The sequence below is a fragment of the Microcaecilia unicolor genome, chromosome 3 (genome assembly GCF_901765095.1).
Source record: "Microcaecilia unicolor chromosome 3, aMicUni1.1, whole genome shotgun sequence".
Classification (NCBI taxonomy): domain Eukaryota; kingdom Metazoa; phylum Chordata; class Amphibia; order Gymnophiona; family Siphonopidae; genus Microcaecilia; species Microcaecilia unicolor.
This window is the reverse complement of record NC_044033.1, coordinates 220,897,021-220,911,733: the sequence shown is the minus strand read 5'-3', so window position 1 is coordinate 220,911,733 and position 14,713 is coordinate 220,897,021. Positions and strand designations below refer to the sequence as shown.

At 44.7% G+C, this 14,713-nt stretch overlaps 1 protein-coding gene across 1 annotated transcript in view; it reads right to left on the bottom strand.

The window, feature by feature from the left end:
• Positions 1-14,713, bottom strand: part of LOC115466325 (histo-blood group ABO system transferase-like) — a 102,967-nt gene that overhangs the window by 49,246 nt on the left and 39,008 nt on the right. Inside the window, exons 3-4 of the mRNA XM_030197502.1 lie at positions 14,056-14,085; positions 11,048-11,077 (exon numbers count right to left, since the gene is read on the bottom strand). Coding sequence (XP_030053362.1) covers positions 11,048-11,077; positions 14,056-14,085 — 60 coding nt within the window. The remainder of the gene's footprint in view (positions 1-11,047; positions 11,078-14,055; positions 14,086-14,713) is intronic.

The following is a 14,713-nucleotide window of genomic DNA, read 5'->3' as shown; positions in this document are numbered from 1 at the left end:
GTTAATTCCCCTTCAGATTGTGGTGCGCCTTTTTCCCCCCCGTGGTCGGGGTGTGAGGATTCGGAGAACTCTGACAGACGTTCTTGGTCTGAGGAACCGGAGTCGGGTGCGGATTTACCACAGGATCTGGATGATCCCTCCGCGGTGAGGATTTTCCACCATGATGAGCTGCCAGCGCTTATTTCAGATACCATGCAGGCCCTCTCGATTGAAGATCCTGACAATGGCATGGCCTCCTCGGGTAATCCTAGGATGGCTAGTACCAAGAAAGCTGCTCGGGCCTTCCCTTTGTATGACTCCATCCTAGAGCTTGTGTCGGCTCAGTGGGCTGACCCCGAGGGACCTTTGAGAGTTTCCAGGGCTATGGGGCAGTTATACCCTCTGCGTGAGGGGCATATGGCTCATTTTCAAATGCCTACAGTGGATGCCCTAGTCACTGCGGTGACAAAGAGAACTACCCTCCCTGTTGAAGGAGGTGTTGCCCTGAAGGATGTTCAAGATCGTAGGCTGGAAACAGCATTGAAACGGTCCTTTGAAATTGCAGGTCTCACTGTTCGGGCGTCTGCATGCAGCTGTTATGCTGCTAGAGCCTGCCTAGCTTGGCTGCAACAGGCAGTGGCACAGCCCGGAGATGGAGCGGAGCCCTTCTTGGATGTGGCTCCGCGGATGGAGGTGGCCTTGTCCTTTCTGGCTGATGCCCTTTATGACCTTGTCAGAGCTTCGGCTAAACAAATGGCAGTAGCAGTGGCGGCTCGCCGTCGTCTGTGGCTACGGCACTGGGCAGCGGACATGGCCTCTAAGCAAAGGTTGGTGAAGTTGCCTTTTCAAGGACTTCTCCTATTTGGTGAGGAGTTGGAGAAAATTGTGAAAGGCTTGGGTGATCCAAAACCCCAGCGCTTGCCCGAAGATAGGCAGAGGCCTTCCTCTAAGGGCCAGGCGGTCCCACTCCTCGTACAGACCTCGCTTCCGTGAAGCTAGAAGGTACCGCCCGGGGCATTCGGCTGGGTTCACTTCACATGCCCGTGGTCAGCAGAGGAACTCCTTTCGCTCGGACAAGCGTTCCGCAGCTGGTGGCTCAAGGCCAGGAGTTCAGGGGCGACCCTCTCAATGATGGTGCGCCGGCCCTCTCCTCGATGCCTGTCATCGGAGGACGACTTTCCCTCTTTGCCGAGGAGTGGACCAAGATTTCCTCAGATCAGTGGGTTCTGGACCTGATCGGAGAGGGATACAGAATAGAATTCAACGCCCCAGTAAGAGACGTGTTTATGGAGTCCCGATGCGGTTCTGCCGTCAAACGGGCGGAGGTGGAGGAGACTTTACAAGGTCTGATTCGGTTAGGGGCGGTGACCCCGGTGCCTCCCGCCGAGCAGGGCTGCGGCCGTTACTCCATCTACTTTGTGGTGCCGCGAAAAGGTGGGTCCTTTCGCCCTATTCTGAACTTAAAAGAAGTGAACAAGTCCCTGAGAGTGCGGCATTTCCACATGGAATCCCTGCGCTCCGTCATTGCGGCGGTTCAGCCAGGAGAGTTTCTCACGTCTCTAGACCTGAAAGAAGCTTACTTGCACATACCGATTTGGCCCCCGCACCAGAGGTTTCTGAGGTTTGCGGTGTTGGGAAAACATTTCCAGTTCAGGGCCTTGCCTTTTGGCCTCGCCACAGCTCCCCGAACCTTTTCGAAGGTAATGGTGGTAGTAGCTGCTTTTCTCAGGTGAGAAGGTATCAGGGTTCACCCGTACCTAGACGACTGGCTCATCAGAGCAGACTCTGCAACAGAGAGCTTACAAGCTACAGCCAGAGTGGTCTCAGTACTGCAATCTCTAGGCTGGGTCGTCAATATGGCCAAAAGTCACCTGACCCCTTCACAATCTCTAGAATTTTTGGGGGCCAGGTTCGACACAGTCTCGGGTTATGTGTTCCTACCCGAGCTAAGGCGGTGCAAGCTTCAGAATCAGGTCCGTCTGCTCCTGAGGATGCCCCGCCCGCGAGCTTGGGACATTGTCCAGCTGCTGGGATCGATGACAGCCACGATGGAAGTGGTACCCTGGGCGAGAGCGCACCTGAGACCGCTACAGTATTCCCTACTCCAGAGGTGGTCTCCAATTTCTCAGGATTACCAATGCAGACTCACTTGGCTCCCTGCGGCCCGACTCAGCATGGAGTGGTGGCTCTCGGACAGCATGCTGCGGCGAGGAATGCCGCTGACGCTCCCCATTTGGTGCCTGGTGGTAACGGATGCCAGCCTGAAGGGCTGGGGCGCACATTGCAAGGGGAAGCATGCCCAGGGTCTATGGACACCCGAGGAGTCGGAGTGGTCCATCAACCGCCTAGAGTTGAAAGCGGTGTTTCAGGCGCTTCTGGCTTTTCAAGTGACCCTGGAAGGATTGGCTGTCAGAGTGATGTCGGACAACACGACAACAGTGGCCTATATAAATCGACAAGGCGGAACAAGGTGCAGAGCACTAGCCGCGCAAGCCGAACTGATTTGCCACTGGGCCGAGCTGCATCTTCAGTGTCTGTCGGCAGTTCATATTGCAGGTCAGAGCAATGTGCAGGCCGATTATCTGAGCAGGCATCAGATCGATCCAGCAGAATGGAATCTGGCAGACGAAGTATTCCTGCAGATCTGTGCCAAATGGGGCAAGCCCGTGATGGATCTCATGGCGACAAGTTCCAATGCCAAAGTCCCGTGCTTCTTCAGCAGACGGAGAGATCCTTGCTCGGCGGGGTTGGATGCCTTGGCTCAACCCTGGCCTCCGGGTCTTCTTTATGTGTTTCCCCCATGGCCCTTGATAGGGCGCCTGCTCTTGCGGATTCGGCTGCACCCAGGAGAAGTGGTCCTCATCGCCCCGGATTGGCCAAGGAGACCTTGGTATGCAGACCTCCGACAGATGCTTCTGGAGGCTCCTCTGCCGTTACCTCTGGTACCGAACCTGTTGTCTCAGGGTCCGGTAGCCATGGAGGACGCCTGCCGCTTTGGTCTTACGGCATGGCTATTGAGAGGGCGCAATTGAGGGATAAAGGTTATTCCAATAAAGTGATTACCACTCTCCTGCAAGCCCGCAAGCGGTCCACATCCGTAGCTTATGCTAGGATTTGGTGCCTGTTTGAGTCTTGGTGTGCTTCCAGAGCCATTGCACCAATGCGGGCTCCTGTCTCGCCGATTCTGGACTTTCTGCAGGAAGGTGTACAAAAAGGCCTGGCCTATAATTCCCTGCGGGTGCAAGTGGCAGCGTTGGCCTCCCTTCGTGGTAAGGTGGAAGGCGTGTCTTTGGCTGCTCACCCAGATGTGGCACAGTTTCTTAGAGGGGTGCTTCGGCTCCGACCTCCCGTGCGATCACCATGTCCAGCTTGGAACCTGGGGCTAGTTTTGAAAGCCCTGCAGGCATCTCCTTTTGAGCCGCTTCGGCGAGTATCGGAGAAGGATTTGACACTGAAGGCCGTTTTTCTGGTGGCCATTACCTCGGCGAGACGGGTGTCAGAGCTCCAGGCGCTGTCCTGTAGAGACCCATTTCTGCAATTTTCAGAGTCAGGAGTCACGGTTCGGACCGTGCCTTCCTTTATGCCTAAGGTGGTTTCAGCGTTTCACCTAAACCAGCCTATTTTCTTGCCCTCTTTTTCAGAAGAAGAGTTTCCAGAATCTTTTGGGCAGCTGCACCTTTTGGATGTGCGCAGGACTCTGCTGCAGTATCTGCGAGTTACTAACTCTTTCAGGACTTCTGATCATCTGTTTGTTTTACTGTCAGGTTCTCGCAGAGGGTCTCCAGCGTCTAAGGCCACTATTGCCCGCTGGCTCAAAGAGACTATCTTTTCAGCTTATCTGCTGGCCGGCCGGGTGCCGCCTGTAGCCTTTAAGGCGCATTCTACTAGAGCGATTTCTTCCTCTTGGGCTGAAACTGGAGCACTCTCTCTTCAAGAGATATGCAGTGCAGCAACATGGGCTTCTAAGCTCTCCTTTGCCAGACATTACAGGCTGGATGTGGCTGCCAGGAGGGATGCGCGTTTTGGAGCACAAGTGCTAGCGCGTGGTGTGGCTTGTTCCCACCCTATCTAGGGATTGCTTTGTTACATCCCATACGTAATGGCTTCATCTGCTTGATGACAAGGAAGGGAAAATTAGGTTCTTACCATGATAATTTTCTTTCCTTTAGTCATAGCAGATGAAGCCATGAGCCCTCCCTGTTGGATTGTCAGTATGCTGTAAATTGGGTTTTTTTCAGGTTCTGTTCTAATTTCCTGAAGTTCCTTCCTTGGGAGAAAGTTGGAAAACAATCTTCAGGATTCATGTTCAGTTTAACTTTAGGAGGATGAGTTCATTCCCTCCAGTACGTTTTTTGGAGGATGTGTTGATTCCCTCCAGGAGGCGCGTGTGTTCCCCTCCAGTTCTGTAAATAGGATGAGTTCATTCCCTCCAGTGTGTTGGGAGGATGTGTGATTCCCTCCAGGAGGCGCGTGTGTTCCCCTCCACTTATACAATAAGGAGGATGAGTTTATTCCCTCCAGGAGGATGTGCATTCCCTCCTTTATGAGTTCATGCCCTTGTGATGGGCCATCGTTCGCTGTGAGGAAAGCTCTTGTGATTCCCATTGCGGTTGGCCATACTGCTTTGGAAGCTTCAAATACTGAAGAGGCAGTGGAGCTAGCTGGCCAAGAGGGCACTGAGAAAGTTTGAGTGCTCTCTCTCTCCCCTGCTGGTTGATGGACATAACCCATACATAATGGCTTCATCTGCTATGACTAAAGGAAAGAAAATTATCATGGTAAGAACCTAATTTTCCCTTCTTTGGACATTTTAATACAGGAATATGTTTTTTGGTCTCAAAAAACCATTTTGTGTTTACATTTTATTGGTTGGCACAGCCACAACACCAATCCATTCAATTTCAGTTCATTTTTAACGAGCATTATTCCTGATGGCAAGATTTCCATGCAGTCAGATCGTAAGAATTTGTTCTCACACATCGTTTTTCAGTCATTTCATTTGGCACTTATTGTTTTTATACACATATTTTACCAATTTATTTCTATTAATTATATTTTTAATCGGCAGCATTTCCTGGCAAGATAGAAAATAAGCATTAGTTATTATTTCCAACAAATATTTTATGCGGCTCATCTCTACAGTCCAGTGTATTACATTTTACAAGTTTCACTCGTACAACCTGCCATACACCTATGTAGATGCCATATTGTGATTCAGTCCATAAATTCATTCACGTTCTTAATTTGATACATGACCATAAAAATTGATCCCAGTAACACTCTATGGTGCGACGTAGCTTCAAAGCTAATTGGTTTAAATTTCTTTCTTTCAGATTGACGTAGCCACACTTGACATACTCAATAACATTAGATACATGAAATATGCACGTCACCATACCACCACGATCGCCAGTAAAACATTTACAAAAATTCAGTTTTCACAACAGATGCAATTTCTAATATGGTTCCTAAAAGATAGTAATATTTGTCCTCTCCAACTGCATTTTATTTTTAAAAACACAGAGTGGAAATTTACAAGTTACAGTTTACAAATAATCATTATGTTTACGTTGTTGACGTCATAGATGCGTTCTACCATCACGGTGTACAGCAGCACTGGATTTTCTCAGCTAAGGTTAAGTTTTCCCTCTTTTTATTTGACACTTTTTTATTTCATAGCTATATGCATTATGTACTCCATAGTCATCTTCACTACTCTATCCGACTACACGCTGTTCCATTTTAGTTTCATTTTGGCGTAATTCCTTTTTCTCCTTCTGACTCCCTACTATAGATATTGCATCATACATCTGCCTCTATTCCAATACATTTAGGCATATGTCTCCACAGCATTCAAAGGTGACTCAAAGTCCGTCACATATTTCTGATTTGGTAGACTGTCACCATTAATGTCAGCCATACTTTTCAGCATTTTATTTACAGACACATTGTTTGTTTCTTTTAAAACTTTGGCATCAACCACTACAGTTTCACTGCATGTTAAGTTTGATATATTCAGGTTTGTCTAGATATATGGCCTAGTGGTTAGGGTGGCGGACTTTGGTCCTGGGGAACTGAGGAACTGAGTTTGATTCCCACTTCAGGCAAAGGCAGCTCCTTATGACTCTGGGCAAGTCACTTAACCCTCCATTGCCCCATGTAAGCCACATTGAGCCTGCCGTGAGTGGGAAAGCGTGGGGTACAAATGTAATAAAAAATATATACTTTTAAATGTCTTAACCTTATTGTTTTTCTATTCTTCAGAACCCTAACAGCTACTTTTCTCTTGATTAAGCCATCAGCCAAACACAAGAGGTAAAACCCATTTTTCACATAGATTTACAGATAATTATTATCAGGTCTATGTGTATATACAGTACTATTGATAGCATTTTTTACTTGTTTTTAGTTTGCACATTTGTTTGTCCGATTCTAAACATATTGGATTATCACCTGATTACCTCTGACCCATGTAAAGTCTAATACATAATGTACAAGCCAAGACTCATCTTTTACTTTTGATTTTTTATACTTTTTAATCTCTGTATATATATATGAATGTGATTATTGCACAAGTTGATTTTATATATGTCACTATTTTATATATGTCATTTTTGTCTAATTACATTACTTTTTATGTAATTAGTTATTTTGTTTTTCATGTAGATCTAATAGACCCCTGATGCAGGCCTTGGAGCCGAAACACAGCCGGGTTGGGTCGTTATTTTAGCTGTTATATTAAAGACTTCTTGACATCCTCCTTGACATCCACTTTTTTTGTTCTATTGCCTTCGTTGCATGTGAGGGTTTTCCTCCTCCTTTTTGTTTTCTATTGGTTACTTCCTATCTACACCAGCACTCTAACCAACTAGATTAGATTGGTGAGGCAAGATTTTCCTTCACTAAATCTATGTGGGCTTTGGCTCATTATTCCATGCTTTTGAATGTGCTCTGTAATTTTGTTCTTTATAATAGTCTCTACCATTTTGCCTACCACCGACGTCAAACAATAGGGCATCCAGATAGTGAGGTTGCAATAGAGAGCATAGTAGACCAAGAGGGGCATTTTCTAAAGAAACGTCTAAGTTGGAATTTGGACGTCTTTGTAAAATGTCCAAATTCGGAAGCGGGGAAAAGGTCATTTTTGAAAAAAGATGGACGTCCATATTTGTTTTCGAAAATACCATGGACGTCCTTGGATTTTCAGCCATTTTCGAACACAAAGACATCCAAATGCAAGATGTCCAAAACAGAGAAGGAGTGATTTAATAGTTAGTGCAGCAGGCTTTGATCCTGGCAACATGGGTTCAATTCCCACTGCTGCTCCTTGTGACTTTGGGCACGTCAAATGCACAAGGAGCATTTTTGGATATGACATCTAAGTCTGAATTTGGACATTTTTTGTAAAATGTATAAAATCAGAACAGGAAAGGTCATTTTCTACAAATAAAAAGTCTATCTTTTCCTTTAGAAAGTGCTGTTTGGAAAAATGTTTTGTGATTTGGGGAAGGAAGGGGAGGTGATCCCCGAGTTCCTCCAGTGGTCATTTGGGGCACCTTTTGTGTGGATTTATGTCACTTTTTGGACGTCTATCTCTTTTGAAAATGAGCCTGCAGGTGTCTTTAAATAAAAAGCAGACAGATTTTCAAGATTGCACATTATCACTATCAACTGCTGAGCAAGATGTAAATAGGAACAACAAACAGTCTGAAAAGTCAATATGCGAATATATATGTACCAAGACAGTAGGCTTCTCCCCAGAACTATCTAAAATCCCATCTAGGTGACATGTGAGGTCCACCACCTTTGCACTAGGCAGGGAAGTCACCAAGCGATCCTGACGTTCACCAGTCACCCAGCTATCTACACGCCTAATAATCGAATCACCAACTACAACAGCTGTCCTAAGCTTTCCATCCTGGGCAGAAGCTCCTGGAGACACAGCTTCAGTATGAGAAGATATTGCATCCCCTGGTGGGCTGGTCCTGACTACAGGATTATTTCCAACTTCACCAGGATGATGCTTTCAATTTAGGAGGCCTCCCTCCTCCAAGGCAGCATAGGGGCTGCCAGACTTGAGGTGGGACTTCTCTACAACGTCCCTGTAGGCCTCCTCTATGTACCTCTCTGTCTCCCTCAGCTCCTCCAAGTCTGCTACTCTAGCCTCTCGTTCTCTGAGAGCTAGGAGCTCTTTGCATTGATCACACACATATAACCTCTCACCAACTGGGAGATAATCATACATGTGACACTCAGCCCTCACACTGCTGGCCTGCTCTTTGTATCCTAGTATTACATAGTTTTTTTAATTAAAACTTCTTCACGTACTAGTGATATTAGATGAATATAAAGAGCCTTAAGATTATATGGTATAATGTGTAATTTATTTGGTGTTTATTTCCCAGAAACTAATTAAATGTAATTAAAACTAATAAAGATATAATTAAAACTCTAATGAAAACACTCCTCTTGTTATACTAATTAAAGTAATGACTATATATGAAGAGTTGTGCTAGGGTTGGTTGAATAGGGCACATATATGTGGGTACAGTGGTTTTCTTGTGAGTTTTGGAGGGCTCACAGTTTCCACCACAAGTGTAACAGGTAGGGTGAGGTATGGGCCTGCATTGCACCCACTACACACTACTCCAGGGAACTGCATACTGCTCTAATACACCTGGCTATAACATCTGAGTCTGTCATAGAGGATGATGAATACTATTTTTATTCGCATTTTTGGGGTGGGAGGGGTCAGCCCTCATTCCCTCCAGTGGTGATCTGGTCATTTAGGGCACCTTTTGATGCCTTATTATAAAAACAGGTGTAGACCAAAACATTGAAGTTTTCACCCTAGACATTTTCATTTTGTTTCATTATGGCCCTAAACCCACCCTAATCCTATCTTCAAAACGCCCCCGACACACTCCCTTGTAATTTGGATGTATTGCAGATGAAATGCATAGATAAACATCTGCAAAATAGGTTTTGAAAATACCAATTTGGATGTTTTGAGAAGAAATACATCCAAATGGTGCTTTGTGACACTTTCTGGATGTTTTTTTTTTGCTTTCAAAAATGAGCCCTATACTTTATTACATTTGTTATACTGCTTAGCTTTACATAAGATCACAGCAGTTTAAAATCATAAAATATAAATTACAAAATTGAAAACAAAAAAGAAAGAAAGAAAATGGGCTACAATGAATAATAGGAAAGCCCATCCATTCAAGACCATAGACTAGCGTTTTCCAACCTGTGCGCAATGGCACCCTGGTGTGCCACAGCAAATCCCGACCTCCCTCCCGCCCGAACCACTACTGCACACAGCAGTGCAGAAGCGGCAGAAAAAAAAAACCCAAGTGCAGGACTGCAGCAGCCTTCAAGCTTGTGCTGTCAGTTCTGCCGGTCCTCTACCCCCCGAACTGGAAGTTGACGTCAGCGGGGGCAGAGGACCAGCAAAGCTGATAGCACATGCCTGAAGGCTGCTGCGGGCCCAAACTAGTTTTTTTTTGTCGCGGCCAATGGAGACAGGGAGTAGACGGCGTTCAGGGCCCAGAGGTGACTGCTAAGGAGGTTGGATGAAAACAGGAGACGGGATGAAGTCAAAAAAATTGAAGCCAATAGGTCAGTAGTCTCTGTTTTCCTTCCATTCCAAAGAAAGCAAGCAAACCTATGAGCCACTGCATCTGCGTTGTCATTCTTTATTGTTGGTAGCATTTTTTATTTAATCTCAGTTACATTTTTAAACATGCTGGCTTGTGCAGCATACAGATGTACAAAGAGGAAGTATAATAATGGAATAACTTTTCATAGGTACTACTACTACTACTACTACTTAACATTTCTAAAGCGCTACTAGGGTTACGCAGCGCTGTACAATTTAACATAGAAGGACAGTTAGTCTGATAGGTAGAATAGTAATTTGTTATAAATCGTAATCAGTGTGTTATTTGGAGGGGCTGGTTATAGGGACACCCTAGCACTGATATATTTGTGCAGATAAAAAGATGGAGACCTGTGTGGCTGGGGAGGGGGGGGGGGCGGAGGTTGGGAGGTGCCACGAAAAGTTGCTCGGACATGAAGGGTGCCATGAACTGAAAACTTTTGGGAACCACTGCCATAGACATTAAAACTAAATAAAATACAATTTATAATCCCATTTAACTCCCAGGAAAAACAACATCAAAAGCAATAGTGAAATAATGTGACTTAAGAGGACGCTTAAAATGGGATAATGATTTCTCTGCCTGCAAACTCTGAGGCAGCGCATTCTATGGCTATAGAGTTATGGAAAAAAAAGATGCCCCTTTTCTAGTAGTCAACAGACAGTTGTCTTCAAGCACTGACGCAACGCATAATTGAAGATAAGTGTTTGTTGATAATTGACCGTACATTATATTTAAGAACTGAAGACTAATTTTGCTCTAGAATGGCTTTTTGCAACACTTGAACACTACAGGAGGTTTTTTGACCAATGATGACCTTTTTTTGCTGTATGCATGCTGGTCTGCTGATTTTGCGATCCGGTTTCATTGACTGTTGCATGCCTCAGTTTTGATGAGGTTTTTTTCCTCCTTATATAATAAGTGGGCATGCTATTACCTTTATTCACTGTTATTCTTTGTGACTAAAAATAGGGGACATATTTAGAAGGCCAGCAGTTTTTCCAATATTGAACCCTAAAAGATTTACTTAAAACATTAGAAGTGTCACACTTATATTTAAGTTATTTTTTCAAATCCACACTCATTAGATAGGGCCCTGTGCCAGAGACATGCAAGCATTTTTAGCACTTGCTAAAACTGAGCACTCGCTAACCATGTAGACGCCCATAGGAATATTATAGGCATCTACATGGTTAGAGTGTGCTAAAAACGCTAGTGCGCCTTTGTTAACAGGGCCCTAAGGTCTAAACTGAAACCTGAGGATTTGCTGTTAAGCTAAAACCAAAATGATAGGTTAGTACACTTTCAAAGACAATATGGAAAACGTTTTCAGGTTTATTTTCTTCCCTGATTTATAAATCTGGCCCTAATTGTATTCAAGTTTATCAAGAAAGTATACTGACCTGCCTCTTAGAGATCCAACCTCTAGCCACCTGTGCAAGAAAAGAAAAATATTGATTTATTTCATTGTTGTGATCCCTGCCACCTTCACTGGAACTCTTTTAATTTAATTTAATCTAATCTAAACACTTATAGACCGCTTCATCCAACTGGTTTACAAGATATCAGAAAAAATACAATGATATAAAATTCATTAAAACTTGTCTTACATATTTCTGAAATAGATCTGAAACTAATATATGTTGGTATTCTTTTGATTGAGACTGGAGTCTATTTACTTTCTCTGGGACAAAGTGGTTTCTTGGATTCCTTTAATAGTTATGAAGGGAGATATGATATAGGTTGAGACAAGGCAAGCCCCAGAGATTCCCCAGTGAAGCAGTTGAGTCCAGAACTCCGGGTCCCAGAAGTCTTTTCAAGGATGAGTGAGGAGAGTAGTCCTAAAAAGATGAATGGATTCCCAGTCCCAGCAGGGGGAGCAATGGCTCCAGGCAGGGTGAGCCTGTTACTCCATTCCCCACTAGAGGGCGAGGGAAGGATGAAGCTCGGTTTCCCTGGCTTCACCATACTACTAATAACATTTGTATAGCGCTACCATACGCATGCAGCGCTGAACATGTGACACATAGAGACAGTCCCTGCTCAAAGAGCTTACAATCTAGGTAATATAATTCCCCCCAGCTGTGAGAAGGGGAGGGCAGATATCCTGGAGGCTCTAAATCACCAGGAGAGAGGGGAGACGAATGGAAAGAGAGATTCCATGGAGTATGTGGAGGAAGGAAATAGCCTGCCACTAGAGCTGCCTAAGGGAGAGAAGCCAGCAACCATGGAGTGGGACAGTTCAAAGGTTGTCCTGCCCAGCACTTGAAGGCAGTGGAGGAGGCCACACTGGGCGTGGTGCTGAGAGGTGGGAGAAACTGCCAACCCTGTTCTTTACAGGGTTCCCTCTGTGCTGTGAAAAGGCAGGTGATTTGTGGTATTGGTTTGATATACAAAGACTGTCCATAAAGATTCGTTCTGAACTATTGTTCTATATTGGAAGTGTGCTGAACTCTTACTAAACCCTTCTGAAGGAGGGGGAGGAAAGCTAATGCCCTAATAGACCTGTGGTCTTGAGGAACTGAGCGTTTGCTGAGAGATTTTGGAACCTGGACTGTACCTTTTTTCCTTTTGAAGATGATCTTATGAGAACTGTACCTTTTTCTTTTGAAGACTATATTAAGAGGGCTGTACCTTTTGTTTTGAAGAATATATTATGATTTTTGGTATGAAATTGCCTTGATAATAAAATACTTTGGCCCTGAGTCCCAGTATCAGCAGCATTCTGTCTGGGAACCCTGGGAGCCCCTCAGGCTTGCTGGCTCCACCCAAGAGGAGGAAGCGGCCCCCCCTTTACAAGGTCTATAAAATAATAAGTGGAGTCAGTGGCGTACCTAGGGTAGTTGACACCCGGGGCTGGTCATTTTTTAACACCCCCCCCCCCCCAAAAAAAAATCCAGTACTAGGCATGCCGAGAATACAAAACACTCAGGACCTTTAGAGCAATTCTACCATACCATAAGCAGTCATTTCTACGAGTCACACAAGGAAAAGGAAAGCATCTTAAACACTACAGTGAGCACTAGAACATCAATTCACCTATTGTAAAACGAAACCAGACAGAATAGTACAGATCGTAGATCCTGCACAGTCAATGCCAACTGAAAGCCATGTCTTTTTCACAAACACAGATACACCCTAATCCACTATAGAATAAGTAATCATAAACTTTCTATTTAGACAAAAATTAAACTGAACCCCCAATGCCAGACTCTCCATACAATGCAACACCACAGAAACAGAAACTGTCCCCTAGTACTGTGCAAAATATAAAGACAGCAGATGTAAATTTGAAAAAAACTAACAAGTACCAATCACCACTTTACAAATTAACAAATAGAAATAAAACAAATATAGAAAGTAAAATAATACCATTTTATTGGACTAATACATTTAGCTTTCAGAGGCCAAAACCTCCGTCCTCGGGTCAGTACAATATAGTGCTGTTACAGTATCCTATCCTGACCTGAGGAAGGGGGTTTTGTTCTCCGAATGTTAGTCAAAATGTATTAAAATTAGTCCAATAAAAAGATTACCTTGTTTACATGTTCTATTATAAACATTTATTAACACAGCTACAATACTACTTTATCCTAAAGCAAAAAACAAAAATATATATTTTATTTACAGTTTGTTGTCTCTGGTTTCTGCTTCCCTCATCTTCTTTTCACCATCTTCCTTCCATCCAGCATCTGTCTTCGTTCTCTGCCATCCAGTGCCAGCCCTCTCTGCTGTCTCCTCCATCCAATGTCTGCCCTCTCACCCTGCCCCTTCCATCCACATCTGCCCTCTATCTCTGCCCCTTCCATTCACTGTCTGCCCTTTCCCTTCCATCCACTCCACTGTCTGCCCTTTCTCTCTGCCCCTTCAATCCACCATTTGCCCTCCCTCTCCCATCCATCCAGGGTCTGCCCTCCCTCTCACTCCCCCTTCCATCTAGGATCTGTCCCCTCTCTAACTGCCCCTTTTTTCAGCCCCCACTTCCAGTCCCCTTCTCCTCTCCCCTTCTCCTGTCTGTGACCCCCACCCCAGTCCTCTTCTCCCCTCTGAACACCCCCACCCCAGTCCCCTTCTCCCCTCCCCTTCTCCTGTCTGAGACCCCCACCCCAGTCCCCTTCTCCCCTCCCCATCTCCCATCTGAGATCCCCAACCCAGTCCCCTTCTCCCCTCCCCTGTCTGAATATTATAGGCATCTACATGGTTAGAGTGTGCTAAAAACGCTAGTGCGCCTTTGTTAACAGGGCCCTAAGGTCTAAACTGAAACCTGAGGATTTGCTGTTAAGCTAAAACCAAAATGATAGGTTAGTACACTTTCAAAGACAATATGGAAAACGTTTTCAGGTTTATTTTCTTCCCTGATTTATAAATCTGGCCCTAATTGTATTCAAGTTTATCAAGAAAGTATACTGACCTGCCTCTTAGAGATCCAACCTCTAGCCACCTGTGCAAGAAAAGAAAAATATTGATTTATTTCATTGTTGTGATCCCTGCCACCTTCACTGGAACTCTTTTAATTTAATTTAATCTAATCTAAACACTTACAGACCGCTTCATCCAACTGGTTTACAAGATATCAGAAAAAATACAATGATATAAAATTCATTAAAACTTGTCTTACATATTTCTGAAATAGATCTGAAAGTAATATATGTTGGTATTCTTTTGATTGAGACTGGAGTCTATTTACTTTCTCTGGGACAAAGTGGTTTCTTGGATTCCTTTAATAGTTATGAGGGGAGATATGATATAGGTTGAGACAAGGCAAGCCCCAGAGATTCCCCAGTGAAGCAGTTGAGTCCAAATGAAGCAGTTGAGTCCAGAACTCCGGGTCCCAGAAGTCTTTTCAAGGATGAGTGAGGAGAGTAGTCCTAAAAAGATGAATGGATTCCCAGTCCCAGCAGGGGGAGCAATGGCTCCAGGCAGGGTGAGCCTGTTACTCCATTCCCCACTAGAGGGCGAGGGAAGGATGAAGCTCGGTTTCCCTGGCTTCACCATACTACTAATAACATTTGTATAGCGCTACCATACGCATGCAGCGCTGAACACGTGACACATAGAGACAGTCCCTG